At 42.9% G+C, this 25,000-nt stretch overlaps 1 protein-coding gene across 11 annotated transcripts in view; it reads right to left on the bottom strand.

Annotated features, from left to right (window-relative positions):
• Positions 1-25,000, bottom strand: part of ptprt (protein tyrosine phosphatase receptor type T) — a 275,177-nt gene that overhangs the window by 222,151 nt on the left and 28,026 nt on the right. For all 11 annotated transcript variants that reach the window (XM_029431023.1, XM_029431025.1, XM_029431026.1 and 8 more), the window contains exon 2: positions 18,471-18,596. In XM_029431023.1, coding sequence (XP_029286883.1) covers positions 18,471-18,596 — 126 coding nt within the window. The remainder of the gene's footprint in view (positions 1-18,470; positions 18,597-25,000) is intronic.

Below are 25,000 nucleotides of genomic sequence, written 5' to 3'. Positions count from 1 at the left end.
CTGAGCGAGGATCTCTGGCGGTTCTTTAAGCATCTAAGAGCTCGGTTTACATTTGTAATTTGGACGGGTTTTTTGAAATCCAGCGATAGAGATGTGATTTGATGGCGTAGTGAGACAATGTGTGTCCACATGTGGCCTGGAAACGTCTATCACGCAGCTCCTGTGGCTGTTTTATTTTTACATCTTATGTTTTGTCAACTTTTCTTATACACCAACTGTTCTTCTCTGGGTGGTTTGTTATTCCAACGTGTGGAGATAGCAACCATGGCGCTGTGATGAGTATGAGTAGAGTACATATATGTACCATCACTGTTTGTTACATATTTATAGTGTATAGCTCCACTCGATGCACTTTCTGTATATAATATAGCACATGTCTGCACTCCTGGTCAAGTGTTTAACACACTTGACCATGTCCTAACAAGTGTATTTGTGTAGCTCATCGTCACAGAGCTTTACAGGCTCACAACCCAACATTTTCAGACACTGACGAAGACGAGGACATCCTCCTCTAAAGGTCAACGCGGGCCTATGAAGAATGCGGGTCAGGGGGAGCTTTATGACACGAGTGGAGCTGCTCAGATGCCCCACGTGACATCGCGGTCGTACGGGGAGGCTCCCTGATGGGACAGGATGTTGCGAACAACCAGTCTCTGAGCTAAACTGAAGTCTACTCCCCAATGCTACGTCCAAATGTTAATGAGGCTCACAGGTGGGTATAAAGATGTTGAGTATGAGATATGTTGTCACCACAGAGGTTTATTATGAATGAGTTGAGGGACCCTGAAGTGACACTATCTGCATCAGATACACACACATGGTGTTGGCTGGCTGCTCCGTCTGAAGCGGCTCAGACACTTATACACACACTTACATATTAAAGTGGATCAGTTGAAGTGTGTGTATCTATTTATTGAATAGACTGACTAGTTACCAACCATCAAGACCTTACTCCTCAATGAAGCACCTGTCAGTAATGCAGATAGCGTATTAGCAAGATGCATCCTGACACACCTGCAAAACAGCTGTTTATTCCCCACCGATGCTGCAGGGTGGTTCTGCTCTGATGCCGTTATCACGAGGTTCACATCCTTTCTATGTGCAATGGAAGGTAGGGCTGCACGACTACGGCCAAAACAATAATCACAATTACTGCTTTCACTTCCATGTTGTGCTACATTCCTGCTAATGTGCAAATCTTTGCATCAAAATAACACTTAGAAAATGAATTGAGTACATTTTCGTCTTTTCCTGTGTGCTCTCAGTTGTGTATCACTCTTCTGCTCTGTCTGCAGCCGCCACGTTCAGGAAAGTTTTCGATGAGCGGTCGATCGTGTTCATTTAACTGGGGGAAGCCAAAAAATCTAGATCGCGATTAATATTTGATTAATTGGTTAGATCTGCAAGTAGAGCGTGTAGCGTTCAGGCGGAGTCCTTACTGCAGCAGGCCGGGTCCCAGTCGGGCTCAGGGCCGCTCTGCTGCATGTCCTCCCCTCTCAGGGGGGGGGAGGACATGCCTCAACCTTTATCTCTCACTATCAAATAAAAGCAGGAATGCATAATATCATTTAGGTTGGACCCCCAAACAGATAGAGCCTTGTGGATGGTGCATACCTCCACAAATCTGTATTCAGACAGTGACGTCTGTTCATAGGGTTTCTGCTGTTAAATAAGGAAGGAATGGAAGTGTCTAACACACACACACACACACACACACACACACACACACACACAAACACACATGCCTGCAGGCTATTGTGAAGCTGCTATAATCCGTTCCTAATAGGGTGGTAAAGACAGAGAGATTGGCATTATTGATCAGGCCTTCAGGGAAGACCTCTCTGCTTCCTCATAGATAGCTAATCAATAGTGAGCCTATAAGTCACACACACACAGCTATAGACATGTAAATCCATACAGTAAATCCCTCTGCTAGATTTGACCCGTGGGAACTCTAAATCCCAAAAGACCTTGCTGTGTGGGTCACGGTGGGTTGACCTATAGGAGATCGAAGACTGAGCATGTGACTGCTGACTCTGGAGACAATGGATGGGAGGTTATGTTTTTGCCCCCGGGTGCATCATTCGTCAATATCATGAGTGTGTGTGTGTCGGGGGAAACAACATGTAGCTAGAAGAGTGTGTGCAGGCATTAGATGTCACTATGTATCAAGCAAGAGAGGGTTAAAGGGACAGAAGAAAAGAGAGTGACAGAAGAGAGAGTGGGAGAACAGGAAAGAAAAGTTCAACTATCCAAATACTGACAAATTGATCCGGCAGAAAAAGCACAAAATGGATAAAAATGAAAGCTTTCACAAGATGAAGAAGAAGCCAACAATAAAGAAGGTGACAGAAGAAGGCAACAAGCTACACACACACACACACACACACACACACACACACACACACACACACACACACACACACACACACACACACACGCACACACACACACGCACACACACACACACACACACACACGCACACACACACACACACACACACACACACACACACACGCACACACACACACGCACACACACACACACACACATACCTGTCAACATTGGAATTTCAAAATAAGGGACATTTTTTGCCGGACTCCGGAGAGTATGTTTGTGCCTCTTGGACGTACTTGTGCTTGGACGCTTATTCTGCCGTGTGCGATGCTAACATCTGAATGGCACACTTTACAAAAAGCACGAGTTGTCCCGACTCTGCTTTTAATAAATAAGGGAAGGTCTCCTCTCATTTGGTACTTCCATAAAGTTTTAACTTGTTTGGCAGGTACAGCTGCGTCTCCATCGATCTCCTTTTTCTTTTCTTTTTAAAGGTTAAAAATACGGGATAATCCCGGGAACAACAGGAGGGTTGACAGGTGTGATTAGAGGTTAAAGTGTTCCGATGACAACGAGAACAGAACTCCAGCAAAGTGTCCAACAGATTCCACACTTTTCCTTTAAAGCTGTGACACATTGTGCACGTTGGCTTCTGCCAGTACAAAGTGTTGAGAAGACACTTTTACCCGTAAACTGTTTTTGGCCAAAGAGGGTGAAACCGAATGTTATCTCTTACTTCGTCAGCATGCGCTTCACTGTTGGCCTCGGCCCAGGCACAACAGATGAACATTGATGAGTGTGTAGTCGTAGTAAATAGCACCGACATAAAGCCAGAAGAGCAAAGTCATAGTCACAGCAGCACATTTTCACTCATCTCACAGTCAAAACTCAATTTGGCCTTTTCATAAAAGTTTCATAAAACAGCTGAAGTTCAGTGATATTTCCCTCTCATGAAGACGACCCCACAGGGCTGACGACTGCTCAGTGTAGCGCGTGTGGATCCGAGGTGTGTGTGTGTGAGTGTAATTATGTGATCTTTACCCGCGTCTCTGGAGTCCAGAGATAATTACCAGTGGACGATGATGTGTGTATGGAATGAAATGGTAAAGCTCCGTATGGCTGGAGGAGGGGGGGCCGTGAGTGTGTGTCCACATACACACAATGTGTGAGTTGTGTTTGACCTCACACATACCGGCTTGTATTGCACTGCGAGTGTGTGTGTGTGTGTGTGTGTGTGTGTATGAGTGTGTGTTTCCTCAGTGATAGACGACTCTCACGGAGTGTAAAGTGAACGTGAAAAATGGTAATAAAGTTTAATATTGTTCCCTGCAAGGCAGATTTATGACACAGTGAATTAAGCATCCGTTTCTCATTGGGACATTGATTCACACACACACACACACACACACACACACACACACACACACACACACACACACAAAGTGGCCTGCACAGCTCACAAATACAGATACACACTAACAAATGTTGCACAACAAATACAAAGGCACAAAATCCAACACACACGGTGTACAGGGAACACCTGCACACACACACACACACACACCTGCACACACACACACACACACACACACACAGAGCTATTTGGTTTCCATATATCACTAAGTTTACGATTGCTCTCCACTATTCCCTGATCTCCTCCCTGTAGCACTGAACCTGTGGGTAATTGGCTTTTTAATGACTTCTGCATTTCAACACATTTCCCATCTTGGTTATTTGCCTTCTCAAGCCTCATTTGAGAAGTCACACTGAGCAAGAGAGAGACAGAGACAGAGAGAGAGAGAGAGAGAGAGAGAGAGAGAGAGAGAGAGAGAGAGAGAGAGAGAGAAGAGAGAGAGGAGAGAGGAGAGAGATAAGAGGAGAGAAGAGAGAGAGAGGAGACCGAGAGATCTCCAGCGATTTTATAGATAGAGATATTTATATTTATATTTTTTATCTATCTATCTATTGCGAGATAGAGAGAGAGAGAGAGATAGATAGATAAAGAGAGGATAAAGAGAGTACGAAGAGAAGGAAGAGACAGAAAAACCAGAGATCAAAAATAGAGAGAGAAAAAAGAGAGACAGAGATAACAGAGAGAGACAGAGAGAGAGAGAGGAGCGATGACGGATGAGAGAGAGTGAGACAGACAGAGAGAGAGAGAGAGAGAGGAGAGAGAGAGACAGAGAGAGAGAGAGGACGGAGGGGTGGACAGGTGAGAAAGAAGAGAGAAAGAAGAAGTAGAATAGACGTATATAAAACACAAACAAATTAGCTTAGACTTGGTTTTAAGTATTCTCATGCTGATTAGACATCAAATTAAAACTCGCTGTGAGAGGAAAATGTTTTGAAATGATTCAATAAACAGTACAGAAAACACATTTGCAGAATAACTAACGATGTCGGCTCAGGATGATCAGCCTGATGAATGAGGCGGTCTCATTGTTGTCTGGATGATGTCTGTGCTGCACGACCTTCACAAATGTAACGACTGCTCTGCACTTATATACCAGGCTCTGAGCATTTCAATGTTCCTAAGTTCATGTCTTTGAATGACATCCGAGAAGACGTGTTGTCTTTGATGCATCTGAGGGAAGCTGAAGAGATGCATACTGTGTGTACTGAGTGCGTCTACAACCGTTACTGTCGGTGCACGTTTGTGTCACATTCATTTATTATGTGTGTATCTCTTTATGTGCACTGACCTACAGTAACTTTGTTTATGTTTGTCTAAATGTGTGTGTCCCTATGCATGAGTGATTTTATATTTATGCATGTATTTAGGAGGCTTTGCAAATGTGTGTTTGTGCATGCACATTCTGCCTTTAAGCCACCGTGCATGTTGGTTTATAGACGTATATGTGAGCAGCATAGCAAAAATGTATGTTTAAAAAGATTCAGTTTGAGACACAGAAAGACACGCTCAACAATAGACACAGAGAGAGAGACACTCGCAGCACAGGAAGTAAGAACAGCAGAGAACTGTGAGCAGGCCTCCGGGTACTAAACATCCTCCGAGCCCCACAGGCCAATAACCCACTAGCATGCTAGCAGGTACATGAAATATTGATATTAAATGGTTCATTGTCAATATTAGTAGGCTGTCAGCGTTTAACAGCTCAGCACTGGAGTGAAAAGGCGGTGGTCACATGTTCCATTACTGAGTTATGAGTCATGGAATCAATGATGGGACGAGAAACTTTGCCTAAAAGAGTAAAAGATGAACGAGGGAGGGAGGGAGACTCGAGTACTGCAACAGCCTCCTCTACGGCACGCCATCCAAAACTCTGCGTCCGTCTCCTCACCCACACCCGCTCCCGTGACCACATCACCCCCGTCCTGCAGAACCTCTACCGGCTCCCAGTCCCCCAACGCATCCATTTTAAAATCCTCCTCCTCACCTACAAAGCCCTCCACAACCAGGCCCCCTCCTACCTCACCGACCTGCTCCATCACCACACTCCCTCTCGCACCCTCCGTTCCTCCGACGCCAACCTCCTGTCCCTGCCACAGAGGACCGAGCTCCGGACCTGGGGGTGACAGAGCCTTCTCCATCGCCGCCCCCCCTCCCTCTGGAACTCACTCCCCAAACACACCTCTTCAGATCTGCTTTGAATGTGTAATTACTTCTATGTGTATGTCATTTCTAATGTTATATGTGCATGTAAAGCGTCTTTGAGTACCTTATAAAAGCGCTTTATAAATCAAATGTATTATTATTAGATGTGATGACCCGCAGGTGCGATTGGGTCGCCCACTTTACCAGGCGAGCTTGATGAGGATTTTTAAGGAGTTAGAAGGAAATTAAAGTAGAACAGAAGTGTTGGTTGTTCATAAGATTGAAAATGAGCATTAAATGCCTAAACTCATATCAGATCTAGAATTCTCATTTCCACACACAATGGTCACGTGTCTCTAAGATATTGTGACATCCTATCGAGGTTGTTTCCATGAGCCTGGAGGTGCAAATGAAAGCCAGCTCTGAATGTTGTGGGGCCTTGCTGTATTTATTATGGCCAGGTTTCTCTCTGTACTGCATATGACTGTGTTTAAATCCCGCCATTAAAATTTCATGTTCTCCATCCCAGTCACCAGCGTGGCCATGATAGACTTAATGCACAGCCATGTTTCACTCCTGCCAGGTTTACTGCCTTTATAGATTACCTCGCACACATCAATAAACAATAAGAATAATATGACTGTGCAAGAGTTTGTGCATGCCAAGTGCATAAATGCCACTTTCACGCCTGCCTTCTCACATCTGCTTCTGATCACGTGCCCTTTAGTGAGCTGATGTCTGTATCTATATAAATAAGATTTGGTGTGCTGTATGTTGGTGATGAAATATTTTACGCTGTATTCATTACCGGCTGCCATGCATCATTACGTGTGTAGAAATATTTCCAAGGCCTTTAAAGTGCGCTGCATTCAAGTGAAAGGTGCATTTAACAAAGCTGAGACCTCTGAAGACGTCTGCTTCCACAGGAGAAGCTTCTTATTGATGGACCGATCTGGGGTTTTGAAATATTGGCAGGAATTTCATGCAACAATTCTTTCTCATAACAGAGAGTTTCTGGCTCTAGAGCTCCTTGAATGTAGAGAACAGCATAATATAGTTACCTCCGCCATGTTTTCTGTTTGTTTGTCAGCAGGATTACATAGAAACTACTGGCCCAATTGTCATTACACTTAGTAGAAGGTTCTTGCACAGGCAAAGAGAGAACCCATTACCTTTTGGAGCGGATCCAAAACACAAATACATTTTCACTTCTGTGAACATGGCAGAGTTCTGCACTCTCCGAATGGCCTTCTAGTTACATTAAAAAACGGGTGCCATTCCAGACCCTCTTTTCTTGATTAATAAGTCACTGATATTATTTTTCTTTCACAAACTGTATAGCTGTTGTCCAAAGAAAAAAGAAAATACTTTATGTGAGTCGACAGCTTTTTAAAAATAGAGAATTTCCCCAAATTAGGTTCAAAGCAGACGTGCCTTAATGTCCAGAAGGAAGGGACTCCACTGGTTGCCAAAAGAAGTGTGGTTTTTATGCAAGTCTGTTAGAAAAAGGTTTGATTTATTACCTCATGAAACATTTTCCTGACAAGTTTATGTTCAATTTTCCTTCAATACAGCATGATGTTCATTTTGATAGAATAACGATAGAGCAGCGTCTGCTTTGGGGATCGGGCTACCCTGTGATTGCCGGTGTCCGCTCTGTGTGTTCTCAATGTTCTCATCTTACATCTTAAACACTCTCACGGTGTGATTTCAGTTCATGACAGTTCATTGTAACATGTTGGTCGTCAGCGTTCAGTTGTAGTTTGCTCCACCCTCTCAAAACCAAGATGGTGACACATGAAAAACAAGATGGCGACGGCCAGACTCAAGGCTGCCAAACCGTAGTCCACTAACCAATGGGACACATCCCGGTGACTACTTCTTAATAAAGTCTGTGATTCAAAGAGAGATAATAGTCATCGCTCTGCATAAGACATTAGGCTATACCTATTGTTCCAGAAGAGCTTATTTCCTCTCCATTCGCCTCAAGGAGAAAATCTCTGGCCATCAATGCTGCCTTGAAAAAACACATGCACACACACACACACACACACACACACACACACACACACACACACACACACACACACACACACACACACACCGTCAGCGGCCTCAGAGGCACATTTGACTCACTCGCACTGTAATATGGAGCCCACAGCTGGGTGTGGGGTATATAATCTAACCACTAACTGCAAATGAAGCAAGAAACACATCAGGGGCTCAGATCAGATGGAGCTGGCAGAGATGGAAAATGAAAAAGAGACTGTCAATGATATCTTTCTGATTCTCTCTCTCTTTGTGGTTATCACCACTTTTTCTTCCAGGTTGTCTGTCATTTTCATTATTGCCTTTCTCTCAGTGTTTGTCCCATTCAGGCTGCCTCTCTCCCTCTCTCTCTCACACACACACACACACACACACACACACACACACACACACACACACACACACACCCACACACACATATAAACAGAGAGAGTTATCACTGGCCTACAGAGACCCATTACTTCTGTGATCCAAGGCTTTTATATGGTGGCTTGGTCTTAAAAATGGGCATTCATTGCTCCCCCTGATAAATTGTGTGTGTGTTATTCAGTCTGTTGTTTTCTTGGTTCTATTTGGAATAGCTGGACACAGATAGCCTCTACATTCACACGCATATTGTGTTTGTGGATTCTGTGTGTATTGGAGAATTTAAAGAGTTTAAAATGAGAAAAATAAAAAAACGAAAAAGGGGCATAAAGAAGTGAGATCCGATGTCATTTAATTCATCTATGAACCCACATTACTATGGAGCGATAAAGGCTGCCAAAAAGTAGTGTATAGTCCTCTGGTATTACACACATTAATCACACACGCACACACACACACACACACACACACACACACACACACACACACACACACACCAAACAACTTCTCCAGACTCCAAACAGAAGAGTTTTCTAGAGCCAGTCTGATCTTCTCTATGAGGACATACACTGCCCGTTGCACACTCTAATATTTTGCTGGATCGCCTTTAGCTTTGAGTACGGCACGCATTCGTCGTGGCATCGTTTCGAGGAGCTTCTGCAATGTCACAACATTTATTTCCGTCCAGAGTTGCATTCATTTTCCACCAAGATCTTGTATTGATGATGAGAGAGGCACGAGGCATGATGGGTGCGTCACTTCATCCGCCTCTCTTCTCACCCTGATGCGCCATCACTCTGGAACAAGGTAAATCTGGATCATCAGACCACATGACCTTCTTCTTGCTCCAGAGTCCAATCTTTAAGCTCCCGAGCAAATTGAAGCCTTTTTTCTGATTAGCCTCACTGATCAGTGGTTTTCTTATGGCTACACAGCTGTTTAGTCCCGATCCCTTGAGTTCCCTTCGCATTGTTTGTGTGGAAATATTCTTACTTTCACATTCACTTGAGTTCTGCTGATGATTTCTTGAGATATGAGTCCATCAAACGTTTAAGTGATCTCCGATCATTCAAGAGTTTTTTCCGACCACATTACTTCCTCGAAGACGATGGTTCACCACGTTCCTTCCAGGTTTTAATAACGCGCTGGACAGTTCTTAACCCCATTTTAGTAGTTTCGTCTCCTTAGTTGTTTCCTTTGCTTGACGCAGGCCAATAATGTGACCTTTCTGAAACTGATTCACATCCTTTCCACGACCACAGGATTTGTCTTCCGACACGGTTGTTTAAGAAACATATTAATCACTGCAGTAATTATCCAATGGAAGGCTCGTACCGATTCGCTTAGTTAAATCCAGGTGGTGACTTTTGTTTTGGACGGGCAGTGTATGAACCAATGAAATAAAAACACTGTCCAATACCAGTTTGTGGATTGGAAGCGAGCTATTCAACGCTGGCTCTGTGAGCGACGAAAGACATGTGTGGAAGAGAGCGTCAATATGAGAAACCGACAGAGATTACAGATGGACAGTGGAGGGGTTTGAGTCTACAGATTATTTTGCGGCGCTACTGGTTCCCTGTTTGCCCTCGACTGATGTGAGTTTGCTTCATGTTCACCGACTGACCATTGTGAAGGGAATGGATCCATTTGGGAAAGGTCTTTAAAGTCAAGCAGACTAGCAAAGATAAACTAATGAGAAAGAACAGATGGTACGATTGTCTCAAGCGTGAACTCTGGAGAAGGACCGATTCAATCTACTCTCTAAAGAGAAACAAGGAGGAGAAATAGCCAATTAGATTAACTCTGAGAAGAGACAGGGCAAAGAAAAATCCAAACAGGAGATAGGAAACAGTAAAGAGTAAGTGGAAATGAGATTTTGCTGTATCTAAGAATCCATGAATCCAGGTTCTTTAAAGCAAACCAAAATAGCTCTACTCATCCATCCTCATTGATGTCTTCTATACATTTCATCCACCATGTCTTCAAAAGTAACTCCTTTCCCTCCTATTGTCTGATTCAGATGCCTTATAGGTTGATCTCAAACAGCTAATGCCAAAACAAATGTCTAAAGTTGTAGAAGATATAGCTATATTATCAATTTATTTTAAATCCCCAACATCTCTTGAGTATATATAAAGAATCATTTGGATTTGGAAAGCATCTCTTGGTATTCTGATCCGGTATGAACCCTGACATACCTGTTCTTCCTATATAAAGCAATTATCTGTTCAGCCAACTATACAATCATCCTCCCATCTTCCCTCTTTAATCAACCTTCCCGTCTTTCTTACCTCCTACTATAATTTCTGCGTCTGTCACTGACAGCTCTATCTGTTCTAGCCGAGTTACAAAGGGATTTTTTTACCAGTCAGGTAATCCATCTATCTTCATCTCACACACTCTCTCTCTCTGTGGATGTATAACACTGCTATAATGGCTTCACTCTGAAAGAGAGTGACAGCTCCACACAGCTCTCCGAGCGCATTTCAATGGGAGCTGTGAATCAAAATCATCCTTGCTTATCCTAAAAGGAAAGGGCTCTTTAAAATTTAAGAGGACTCTTTCTTTTACTTGGCATTATTTATCTTGGGAAAGTTTGCAGAAGAATGGAGTTTCAAGAAGTTCTGAGACTATATTTTATTCACCAATTGCATAGTCCTGACCTGAACAAGTGGGACGATCACTAACTGCATGTATTTAAATTGTAAAAGGTTCCTTGTTCAAAAGATAAATAGCATCACTTCATCCCCACTTGACTTCATAAATGAATTCAGGATGCATCCAGCTCCTTCTCCCACATGCACAAACAAGCACCAGATGCAGACAACGAGGGACAGTGCTTGCGCTTGTTATTTAATGTTAATATAATTAAAGTTACTTTGCTCAAGGCTGTTGCTTCCTTAATAAAGCATTTAAATATTCTGCCTGTCATTAATCGGGCCACTTACCCTGCAGACTTCTGCAAGGATTAAGCTTGCAGTGTGCATCCGCCATCTGCACAAAACACAAGATCTAGAATCTCACACAAAACCAAAGAAGGGAGATTTTCTTTAAAGAAAATGTCTGACAGGTAAACTGGCCTGCAATATACTGTATATCATAAAAGTGTGATGCCATTTCCTTATCTATCTCTCTTGTGCGATGTAACCCCAGAGCTGCCACTTCTCCGTCTTCTCTCCTTTGAAAACCGAAGCTAAACACTTGCAGCTTTCTCTCAATTAACACTGCAAATAACGTAAGTTTTTACACAGTGGCTGTCTGTCACCCTGTCAATGTGTTATTATGGCTTTGCACCATTTGTCATTTCTCCAACCCTGCCTCGCTGCTTCCCGCCCGCCCACAAATCACAAATGCAATCAAGCCGGCCCCGACAAGGGCCCTCAAATCGCTGGCGGCGACCTAAAAAGCGGACTGGATATTTAACCTCTGTAGCCATCAGCAGCCACTTGACACACACACATACACAGAATTTATGCTATACCGCTGTGACACGCTATAATTCAGAAGTCTATTACTGATGGCAGTTTTAAACGAGGCATGATAGTGTGTGTGTGTGTCTGTCTGGTAAATATGTGTCACGACTGAATTGCGAGGTACTCTCTGATTAGGACTGATTTGTTTTCAGCCTCTCTAAGGAAAATAAGATGCCTCACTGACGAGCAGGAGCAGAAACACACACACACACACACACTGAGATGAAAACACGCACAGATAGAGGGAAAATGTCAAGATACAACTTGAGACATTCACCGTAGTTCAAACATACTTTTTCTGTCAAGCTGTCAAATCGCGAAAAAAATAACATCAATGGAAACTGAGAGGCAAATTTAGGACGAAGACGCCCCAGGAGGAATGAATGTCTGGGAGAACGAGGTGTGGAGAGAGAGAGAGAGAGAGAGAGAGAAGAGAGAGAGAGAGAGAGAGAAGAGAGAGAGAGAGACAGAGAGAGAGATCAGAGAGAAGATAGAGAGATTAGAGAGAAGAGAGAGAAGAGATAATATCTAGTCATAGCTCCGACTCGATGCGTAGCCTCCGATAGACAGAGAGAGAGAGAGAGGACTGAGGGGAGACAGGCAGAGCTGGAAGGCTTTCTGCAACACGGTTCGGGTCCTGGATCATCAACACTACAGATGACAGGGTACACCCACAAACACACACTCACACACCTCTAGCATTGCTAGCTGAACTCTGGTTTATAGCTGTCTTTAAAATCACCTTAAACCCGAAGGAGGTGGGAAAAAATACTGCATATTTCATTCGGCTGTCAAACTTTCGCAGGACTGCAAAACGGCGAAGGAAAGGGAGGATTTGTGCAAGAAAAGAAAAGTGACAGAAAAGTCAAACTCAGAAAAAAAAGACTCAATAGGAGGAATGCAGCTGGGATAGAGAATTTATATGAGAACACTGAAAAGGCTTAAAGAGGTTTACTGTGACACCCCTGGGTGGTGTCAGAGGGGCGGGAAGGGACTGATTGAATGAACCGATCAGCTGAATTCAGTCACGTTACACATGATTGAAGCACTTTCCTCAGGTTTGACTGTGGAAATATTCTCTGTGACGTAATTATAATTATATCGCATACAATTCAAAATTGCATGTTGCATTTATAGGCCTCACACAGCGAGGGTTCACCCACATAGGTGTGTTCACATGTGCCTAATTAGACCTCCTTTCAGAACTGTGTGAGTGTGTGCAGACTGACAGCTCCCTCACTCTCCAGTTGACAGGACGACTTTGTTCGCAGCTATTCGTCTGAGGAGTTTGGGTGACACATAATTATCAGAGCAGGTCTGCCTCACTCACACCAGAGCAGAGGTCCACTCAGCCAGAATAACCGACAACACCTGTGCACGTGTGCAACAACAGCCATTTTGCAGGTGTATTGCATGTCACACATGAGCACAATGGGTCTCCGATATCCTGGTAGCACTCTGTGCCCACATGTACGGTATCAATGTTGGAGAATCATAGTGCCAAGTTGTGAGTAGAAACAGAATGCAAGCAGACATGTCTACTATATTCAAAATGGAGTTTTGAACAGAGTAGTCCCTGTCATTGCACGTCATATTCCAACTGCTTAGTTTGTATAATTAAAGAAATACAAAGACTTTCAGCACGTGAATTCACAAGCATTTGCACTGATTACATTTCTTCCATCTGCATGTGTGATTATGTTGGAGACTAACAAATGCACTTTTGTAAATGGCTTTTTTATGCACTTCCAGGGGAGGCTGTGGCTCAGGAGGGAGCACTAATCAAAAAGTCCGTCGTTCCATCCATGTCCAGCCTATGTCGAAATGTCCTCGGGCAAGATACTGATTCCCAAATTGTGTCGGTGTGTGTGTGAATGTTTATCGCTCCTGAGCAGGTGGCATCTTGTATGGTAGCCTCTGCTACCAGTGTGTGTGTGTGTGTGTGTGTGTGTGTGTGTGTGTGTGTGTGTGTGTGTGTGTGTGAAGGCTGTTGTAAAGCACTTGAGGGGTCGCTAAGAATAGAAAATAGCTTTATAAATGGAGTCCATTTACTTTAGAGCTCTGTATGTGAGGCTAACAATGCTAGTGTGAATAGTTAATTTCACACTTTTAAATTGTAAACCTGTCAGTAAAGACCTTTTTATCTGTGTCTGTTATTATTAATACAGTGTTCTTCTCTTGTAATTACTCTCAATATTATCTTGAACGCTCTCTTTATATTCTCTTCCTCTCTGCTTTCTTGTCTCAGCCGCTGCAACAGCTCAATTTCCCTTCAGGGATCATTAAATCTTCATCCACTCCATCTAATTCACAGGAAAGGCTAGAAAAGAGATTTCCTGTCATTGTTCAAACCACAAACGAACACGTTTCTGTCATTCTCACTTCAAAAACACACAATTCTGGTGCCGCAGAGACAGGTTGTTACCGCTTTAGAACGCTGCCTCTTTCCAGAATAAACGACATTCACAAAGACAAACAAATATATGATGTAGAACCAGAGACAACAGGAGAGCACACACACACACACACACACACACACACACACACACACACACACACACACACTGGATGTGTTGATAATAGCTTCCATCAGTGATGAATCAGCTGCTTTCCTCTGACTGTGTGTGAGTCGTTCTGCACCATAGTGGTCACCAATCAAAGCTTTAGATAGTGACATTGAACACCACTACAACAAACTACTAAGACCACTTTTCAAACATTACGTATGTTCAATTGTCTGTAGAAGAAATTGCCTTTTCGAACGGAAGAGTTAGTAACAAAAAGTAAGTAAGAGTCATTAAGGAGAGCTCTTTCTGCCTTTGTGTCTGCGCGTCCGCCTCTGTCCTCGTCTCCTTTTTGTTGGCTTCTTTCACTACTTCTGTCTCCCTCGTCTATCTTTCTGGATGCTTGTCTATACGCCTCCTTTGTGCCTTTTTTTCCCCATTTGCATGGCTGTCTGAAGTCTGTCTTTGTGTTCTACAGCGAGCAGAGGCTATCTCTCAGTCTCCGTGTGCCTGCAGTCAAGCACTATCTCGCTTTCACTCTGCATTCTTTCAAAGTCCCTCCATTTTTGTTTTGTCTCGTCTGTTCTTATATCCCTACCTTTTTTAATTGAAGAAAATCTCAAAACTCCTTCAGTTCAGTTTTTTTTTTACTAGTATTTCACCTTTTACCTTTTTTCACTGTCTGTCATCCACATTTTCTCTTCACTGCGTCTTCATGGAGGAGGTATTCACATTCAGCGTCTCCATCACACAGTTTGGATTTATGCTTTAAACGTGTGCAATGGCATATGATGTCTCTCTTTCTATTTGGGTTGTGACACAGTGTATTAATGTGCATATACTTGCACAATCATGTATGTGACAAACAAAGCCCTGTACTGTACGCACACACACATATCATGTCAAACACATACTTTTCGTTGATTACGCTTTCATATGCTTTCTCTATTTTTTCATTTATTAATACATTTCTTGCAATAATCTTGCCATCTCTCTCTCCCTCTGTGTATTTTACTCATCTCTACTCTTCCCCCTTCTCACTCTAACTCCCCTCTCTGATCATTTTTCACGTTTCAGATCGTGGCCGTGTTGATGGGTGCTCAAAACATCGACTGGCTTTGATGCTTGATGTTTGCTGCTTGTGTGAGTTTGTCTTGCTCAGCCTGGGGTTTGAAGGTAATAAGAAGTCTGTGTGTGTTTGTGTGTGTGTGTGTGTGTGTGTGTGTGTGTGTGTGTGTGTGTGTGTGTGTGTGTGTGTGTGTGTGTGTGTGTGTGTGTGTGTGTAGGGCAAGGCAGGCAGTCAAAGAAAAGCATCTGGTTTCTTTTGGCGATGTGGCTTTGTGAAAGCAAAAAATAAATGTACTGTGGTGAATAATGTTTATTGTTATTTATTTTTTTAAATGCTAGCCAGAGTTTAGCTACAAATACCAGAGGTGTTCATTTATGGGTGTGTGTATAGTCTCACATACCTGACCTTTGGCCTACATGACAGCAAACATATGAAGTTGCATCATGATTGCACAAAATAATATCCTACACATGTGGGTGTGCATCTACGTCTACGTCTTTGGGCTCAGTTTACAGGTTTGGCTTTCAATGTACGTCATATTTCTAAATGTATGAATTAAAACAGGTTTTAGCATCGAATTAATGAACTCTCAAGAACTCAGAGATTATTATGTCTATTTGTCGGTGATGAGAGAGAGAAAAACATTCAAGCCCGTCCAATATTGTCACATCTATAAATCGTCAGGGGTGTTGATTATGTTATTCCATGGGCAAAAACAGAGATGATGAAAAAAAGAAGTTAACGAAACATTCATTTCAAACCAATCATGCATAACTCTGAAATCTATAAAGTGTCAGGACTATGGACTAAATGACAACGATGTCTAAATGTAGGGGAAGAGAGAGAGAGATGGAGAGAGCGATAGTGCCAATCCAATCTTGTCAAATCTACAAACTGTCGAGTGTAGGTTACGCTCTATGACAACCGTATCACACGCATCAATATTATGGAGGTGAGGCGAGAAAGAGGATTATATGATAACTGTGTCGATAACGGGAGCAAAGAGACAAAAGCAAGAAGCTTATTTGCTCCTGCATACGTGTACATGCTGTCCCCAAACCTAGAGAGCTCTGAGGAAACATGCAGCTGGAAATCACAAGGGAAAGGTATTTGTATGTTGACAGTAAAGGCTGTGTATTGATGCAACATGGCACTGATTCTTTATATAGCCATCCGAGTTCCAGTATAAGTACATCAGCATACTTAACATCTGACTTAAAGCGAGAGGCAGACGAGAGACTGACAGACAATTTGTTCTTGTCCTGCCTTATCAGATCTATAGCGGTCAGGGCAGCGTGAAGTCGCTGAGTTGTCTATGATGAGAAGGGCTTATAGGACGTGATGGCTATTGCCCTCGACAACCCCCGCCCCGCCCCGATAGATGAGACAGATAACTGACATGAGACATACGGAGAGACAGACTGGCATAGCGATCATGCCTGTTCAATCGTATCAGATCTTCAGTACCAGATCATGGAGGCTGAGGCTGACAGATCTTTCTCTCCACCACTTGTGACATGTCAGAGACAATGATGGAGGAAGAGAGAAAGGGAGCGATGATGATGATATATGAGAGCTGTAATTGACATGACAGAGAGATAATGTGTGATGGAGGGAAGAAGCAATAGGGAATAGGATCATTTGAGCGCAACGTGAGAACGATACGATGAGCAGCAAGAAAGACAAAGATAGAAATACACTTCTCTGTGATGATCGTAATGTCTTAACTAGTGAAGAACGTGTTTATATGAGCCAACAGGAAGATGCACATGTAGCTGGTGAGCGTTCCCTTTGACAAAACTGTCTGTTACTGCAGCTGAGTCAAACACGGGGTCTGTAGAAAGGTTCTCTCTCGCGGCTCTCCTCTTGGCAGCAGCGCAGTACATTATTACATCACTGACCTCGACCTATTCTGGCTGAGTGCATTCACAGTCGACTTCCTGACACCAATTTCTGACCAGAGTAACAGTACAATCTACATTTTAAAAAAGCAGGCTAAAAAAAGCAATCAGAAATCAGACACCAAACAGTTTAATCACAACTGGAACACTTCCCATCTACGTCACACCCTCAGGCTTTACCCAGGCTGGATTTTTAAAACACATTGTGGCAGATTTGCATTGCCCTTACCGGCCTTTTGGATAATTTGAATGTGAATTTTGACTCTACTCAGGTCAGACAAATAAAAGAATTGAAAGAGAAGAAGAGAGAGAATGAGGGAGAGAAATGCAAGAGACAGAAAATGCAAAAGAGAGAGAGAGAGAATTGGGGACAAGCATGTGTGTCTGTGTGAGAGTTTTGAGAGAGTGGGCGAGAGATAGCAAAAGGGCAGAAGTGTGTGAGAGAATGAAATGGATAGACGGGCCGTCTGATTGCCATTTGGCGTTTGACAGGCGGAGAGAGAGAGACCCAGCTGGGGTCACGTCACGATCTGTCTACCGAGTTATATCAGTCTGCCAACTCAGATGGACAGAAGGAAAAATGGAGATGTAAAGAGAAGTTAACACGCTGACCCTTTCTACTGATGTATTTGAAACTTTCTTATCCACGACTTTAACAAATATGAGTTTTGTGAGTGATTGTTTTGTCATTTCTGGTATGAAACTGGTCAAATGTAGAATTTAATACAGTATCAGCAGCTTCTTTTTAATCAGTACCGAATCTAAAATCGGGATTAGACCCGAAAACACAGGCCTTCCCAGGCCAGTGAGGAGATATAATCTCTCCACCGAGTCCTGAGTCTTCCCCGGGGTCTCCTCCCAGCTGGACGTGCCTGGAACACCTCCCTAGGGAGGCGCCCAGGTGGCTCCTTACTAGATGAACCACCTCAACTGGCTCCTTTCAGCGTAAAGCAGCAGCGGCTCTACTCCGAGTCTAATTTTCCCCAAACTGTTTTGAGAATATTTAAAATAGGAGCAGTGAATCAGAACGCAAATTATTGCAATCATTAAACAACAAATACTGCTTGATTTTATCTACCGGCTGTCGACACCAACTGGCCTCGTGGTGTCCAGATCATAACCAACACTCGTAATGTGTGTGTCCCCACCATCACTAACAGATCATATACAGACAGCTTGAACAGAAACACAGAGAGACATGCGTAGGATCCTACCAGTAGGCAAGGCGGGGTCCATGGTGGGTTTTTCCCAGGAGTTGACTTGTTCCCAGGTAAATCCATTGGTTCCGAGAGAAACGCTGTAACCGCAGCTGCTGTACGACTCCTCAAATGTACAGCCACCTGAACACAAAGAGAAAAAGATGCAGACATTTAACAGATGACACATCTTTGGTGGTCCATGAACAGCCAGCCGCTCAACAAGGAAGACGTACGGATCTATGTGAAGACAGCTCTCAAAACTCAGCTGGTGTAATCAAATTGAAATGACAAGTGAATCAACCACTGGGGCAGCAAACAAGCCTCCATGAAGTACTGTCACAAACGCAACAGAGGAACTAGTGCAATCAAACAAAACCCAGGATTAATCTTGTCAACATTACCAACAACTATACTTCCTCTTCCAAATACCTTTTTTTTCACATTACACGTGTGGGTATGCCATCTGGATTGAATATAGCAAAGGCATATTCCAGCAGTACCAATTAAAAATGCCACACAGAAAGGAAATTACAAAGTGCAAATACATTGAATAGCTGATGCTGTTCATAAAAACAATTAAAAATGGGGTTTGATATTATGGACCTTTGTTATTCACCACATTTGTGGTTAAGTTCTATACCCCACATGTTTTTAAACCACACCTTAAGTACGCTCTGGATTTCTATGAAGTTCTCCGTTTTTGAAAACTGAGCCTTTATAAGCCGCTCCGGTATTGTTAACACTATTATAATTACTAATTGAGTTATCAGCATGAATTGAAAGAGCCAGTGCAAGACAGACACTGTCACTGTTTATCAGAGAAGAGAAGAGACGGGGTGAGAGAGGGTATGCCTTTATGTGAGAGGGAGTGATGGGTAGATGAAGAGAAAGCTTTATGTGTCAACATGATTAAGTCACAGAGTCTCATCGTTATTTCATGGCCCGGATAAGACACATTTTCCAGCACATTAACCTTCTCTGCTCGCCCGGAGCACACATCCACATACAGAACTGCGCTTCCCTAATTAGACATATGCTTTGACACACAACCATTTTAATATGTTTTGAAGCATTTGAAATGGGGAACGTCATTGCTTTATTCATGACATCACTTAATATGCTTCTACTTTTTTATATTTTTTCTGTTTCTCTGTGTTGCCGTCATCTCCCGAGAGCGCAGTTGTCAGTTTGAACCTCATCAAAACAACAGGAGAACTTCTTCGTCTTGTTTCCAACTCAAGCTGTAACATGCTTGTAGACTCCCGAGAAGTAATTCAGTGCACTTGAGGTGCTACACAATACCAGAAACGTACTGATGCAGATGTAAATGAAGACGATTCTGATCAGTAGTTGGACAAACATGTAGGGTACATAAATGTCTCAACTATTGGATCGATTGCCATGAAACTTGGTACAGATATTCATGGTTCAGATGATGAATCCTAACACCCTGACTTTGCTTCTAGCGCCACCATGAGGTTCACGTTTCAGGAAGAATCGTAGTATATGTGTATACATAGTATGTGTCCAATAAATGGTAAATGGACTGCTTTTATATAACGCTTTTCCAATCTTTCCAATCTTTCCAATCTTTCCAATCACTCAAAGCGCTTTACAACACATCTCATTCACCCATTCACCCATTCACCCATTCACACAGAGTCAGAGGCTACCATACAAGGTGCACATCAGCTCATCAGTAGTGATAACTATTCACACACACCGTTGGCCATCGGGAGCAATTTGGTGTTCAGTATCTTGCCCGAGGACACTTTGATATGCTGACTGCAGGACTGGGGATCGAACAACTGACACGCCGACGGTGGACAACCACTCTACCTCCTGAGCCACAATACTTAAGTTTGTGACCAAATACCTGCACAACTAATGTACTTCAAGTTTAGTGCTAACTAGCAAATGTTAGCATGCTAAGATGGTTAGCTTCTTAACTTCTGCCTTTTAGTATCGTCATTGTGAGAATGTTAGCATGCTGGCATTAGCATTTAGCTCATGAGTACAGCCTCACAAACCCACCAGCTCTTCGTCTTGTTATACCAAGAATGTTACGTGTCACCAACTAGATGATTTCTAACGCATCAGGAATTCTTGAAGCTTCGGATGTATGTGGCCGTCGTCATAAGACACAATCTCTGAAACATAGACACGGTACTCCTGGTGTAACACTGTAAACATGTCATTCTTTTAGATTTAGACTTAATTCTCTGTCCAGACAGTGATATACACACAGCCTACTACACCCTAAAATGTAAAATGAAGAAATGTATGTTATCGTTTGGATTGTGCCTCTTGAAGCAAGACTTACATCAACTGGGAAATACAACTTTAAAAAAAAAGGAAGAAGGCACCCCTCCGCCCTATCTGAAGTCTGTTTGAAAAACAACCTCCAGCAGTCTGAGGAAACTAGGAAAAACACAATTTATCTTAAAGATATGAAAATAGCTGTTATAAATTAATCAATACTGAGATAATTAGTCTTTATCGCCCCCTCATTGTTCAGTGATCTCATTAGAAATGGAAAGAAATCAAAGTGATCTCATTAGAACGTAGTTATAAACAGGCGGGGTGGGGGGGCTGTGTGTGTGGGGGGGGGCTGTGGGGGATCTAGCATCAATATTCAATATCAGATCTGCAATTTTAAGACCACAATCAGGGGATGAGAGGGGGAAGTAGCTTACAGCAGTAGGCAAGACTGTTTGCGCGTGTGTGTTTGTGTGTGTGTGTGTGTGTGTGTGTGTGTGTGTGTGTGTGTGTGTGTGTGTGTGTGTGTGTTTGTGTGTGTATGTGTGTCAATGTCCCCGATCTAGTTTAGAAATCAGTGCAACACCTCCCTTCCCTGTGTCTCATTGACACAAACACACAAACATAATTACACACAAATGTTGTGTGTTGGAACATTTGCATAATGAAAATGTAACACTGCTCCTCTGGTCTGATCAGGTCGGTGTGAGTGTGTGTGTGTGTGTGTGTGTGTGTGTGTGTCAGTGTATGCTGTACACATGCATGACCACATACGGCGCAGTATACTGTGTGTGGGTGCAGAGGTGTTTGAGATTTAGCTGTGAGGGTGAGAGCATTAATGTATGTTAATGTCTCTGTGCGTGCATGAATTAATGTGACACCAAAACAAGCAGAATCCCTTCATCTCTGCTAATTAACATTCCTGTAACCAATATAATAAAATATTGATATGATGTCACCCACACACACACACACACACACACACAGCATTGTTTTTGTTGTTGGGCTGTTTGTCATCGTGTCGTCTTTTATTCTTGAGCAACATGTTTGCATCCAACTGTCCAAACATTTTGTTCACTCTGCTCTTGCAATATCCTCTTTGACGGCACCAATCATTTGTTTTATTTTTCAACTTAATAATAATAATGAAGTAGATTTAGTTGTCTAAAATTAACCAAACCTTCACCGTTAGTGGCAACATGTGAAAAAGCTCTAATTAAAACATCACATTGTATTTGAATATAAAGTATGTATATTGAAACGCATGAAAGAACACTAAAAAACATTTTTTTATTTTTTTTATTTTAAAAAGTATGCCAAAGATTATGATTAATTATGTTACTATTGTAATATTGTAATATTTGTAATGATTATAATATACGCCGATGGGAAGTGCTGAGTGAGTAGCATTAAGAAAGGTAATCAAAAATAATAATAAATAAATATTTCTGCTTATTTTGTAAAGCTTTGATGAGCTGGGATGAATCTCTCATCTTGTGTTCTGGCCAAATAAAAATTATTTATCGAAAACTAATTCCCTTCAGCAGTGAGAGTAAGGAGCAGCAATCTGATTAGTTCGCAGCCAATTAAGAATCAATTCATCTACGCGAGAGCTTGTCGAACATTTTTCCTTCAGTACCTGCTGCTCCGTAAATCAAACATGTGGTTCCAGCTGCAGAAAGGTGCGCCAGGCCTTCGATCAATGTGCTGCTTCAAACTTGTTTTTTCAATTAAGTCCAAAACCCTCTCCAATTAAAAGTCCCGATGACAGTTTTCATCCTAATTCTGCTTTTGTTTTTCAATTAAAACAGCGACAGTTATTTTAAACAAATGAATAGCTGGACTGAGAAAGAACTTTCAAAAAGGTAAGATGATGGAATATATATATGTGTGTGTGTGTGTGTGTGTGTGTGTGTGTGTGTGTGTGTGTGTGTGTGTGTGTGGTGGGCAGGACTGACTCGTGTATGCATGTGTGTGTTCCTATCTCGTCTCTTAGTTAACTCATATTAAATCCACTGTCAGGTAACATGCCAAATATTCCCATTAAGTCATTTAAAAACATATGCCAACATATGGCATCTGCCTCAATGTATAACTCACACACACACACACACACACACACACACACATACACACACACATAAACACACCCTGCGGCAGAGAAACTCACTGGCTAAATACTAAATGGCATTACTGCCACCCCAGTAACACTGGATAATAAGAGTAAGCAGACAGAGGTTTGTTAGAATAACACACAGCTGGGGCAAATATGTGTGTGTGTGTGTGTGTGTGTGTGTGTGTGTGTGTGTGTGTGTGTGTGTGTGTGTGTGTGTGTGTGTGTGTGTGTGTGTGTGCGCATGCGTGCATGCGTGCGTGCTTGCGTGCGTGCGTGCTTGCGTGCGTGCGTGCATGTGTGTGTGTGGTAACTTCTCATTTTGAACCGTCGCCCCACACTTTTCATAACCAGTTCTCTGCTCCTGTAAAGGGACTCGTTAACTCCCCTGGCCTCCCACACACACAAAATAGAAACTTAGAAGGTGACGCATAACACACAAACACACAAACACACAAACACACAAACACACAAGACTTAAAGGGAAGGATGTGTTTTCTATTGTGACTTCAATTATCTGCTACATAAATCAATAGGAGACCGGCTCCTATAACCTTTAGGTCTGCATTAAAGAACACACAGATGTCACACACACACACACACACACACACACACACACACACACACACACTCTGTGCTGAACATTCAGTAAGAGGAGGCGCATGTCTGTATGTATTCTTTAAAGTGGAAATTCGGGTTTTTAAAATCGGGTTCAGGCTCAAAACTGCTGCCGTGGTTCGGGCTCTGGTTGTGCTCGGACATAAACAATGCAGGTTCAATAATAGTTTTAATTGTGACACACAACATTAATCTATTTTCAATGTCCAGTTGTGTGTGTATTTGTGTGTGTATTTGTGTGTGTGTGTGTGTGTGTGTGTGTGTGTGTGTGTGTTCAGCTTCTAATGCCACACATGTGAAAGTGGGAAGACTTTCAGAAACTTCCACACTCTTCTAAAAGAAGTCTGAGTCACAACATGACTCATCTGCAACCTAAGGACACACACACACTCTCTCCCTTTGTTGTACACATGCAAACCCTCTCACACACACACACACACACACACACACACACAGGAGTAGGTCTTGTGAAGTTCCTGATGAGGTCCAGTCGCTATTAGCATGCTAATCCTGCTCAGGATTACACTGCTGTCAGAGCAGCGAGCTCTGCATTAATAACCAGTTCCACCTCCATCTTACTTTCTTTTACACTCAATTTCTCTCTCTCTCTCTCTCTCTCACACACACACACACACACACACACACACACACACACACACACACACAATGGGTAGGAGGTCTAAACTCAATAATCTCATTATTCCGTGAGAAACACAGCGTTGCTTCAGATCCCACATACAGACATTCAGAACGAGACGGCTGGAGAAAAAAGTCTCAGTCTGACGCTCGAAACCCAACTTCAACCTCAAACCTCAAACTAAATCTTGCCCCTCAAACTACCCGATGAAGAAGAGAGGGTCCGCCAACGTCTCAAGGTCTAACACTCAAAGAGGTCCTCACAAGCATAGATGCACCAGAGCGCATGCACACACACACAACCGTCACACAAACACAACACACACTTTCATACATACAAAGACCCGGACACAGATAGACATCTGCACACTACAACACACACGATGTCATGCACACTTGAATGCAGCTGCAAACACACTCTCTCTGCGGTGCTCATTAGGAGAGGTAGCAGGTCCAGACCCCCTCAGAGCAGAACTACAGGGGTGACCAACTCCCTCCCTGTCCTCTTCTCTTCTCCCACTCTCCCGTCAGCTTCACTCTCTTTCTCTCTGCTCCTCTTTCACCTACTGTCTTTTATTCTCCCTCTTTTCATCCTCTTCTTTTTTTGCTTCTCACTCACGACTTCACCGGCTTTCTATGTCTTTCCTCCCTCCTCTGTCCCCCCGCCCTCACCCTTTCTTCTTTCTCTCCCTCCTCAGCTTCTCCCCTTCTCCCCTCTAGCAATCTGTGTCCTTCTGTCCTATCCTTGCGTCTGTTTTCTCTCTGTTATGTCGTAGTACAACTCTCCGCTTCAAGTCGTGCGTGAAATATAAAGTTAAGTTTTGTTGACAAATAATCAGAACAGATAAAAGGTAACGTGTGTGCGTCCCTCTCTCTCTCACAGGGGGGAGGGTTACAACACATCCACACTAAAACAGCG

This window comes from Cottoperca gobio, chromosome 5 (assembly GCF_900634415.1).
Source record: "Cottoperca gobio chromosome 5, fCotGob3.1, whole genome shotgun sequence".
NCBI classification, from domain to species: domain Eukaryota; kingdom Metazoa; phylum Chordata; class Actinopteri; order Perciformes; family Bovichtidae; genus Cottoperca; species Cottoperca gobio.
Note: the sequence above shows the minus strand (reverse complement) of the source record. Positions and strands in the feature narration are given on the sequence as shown.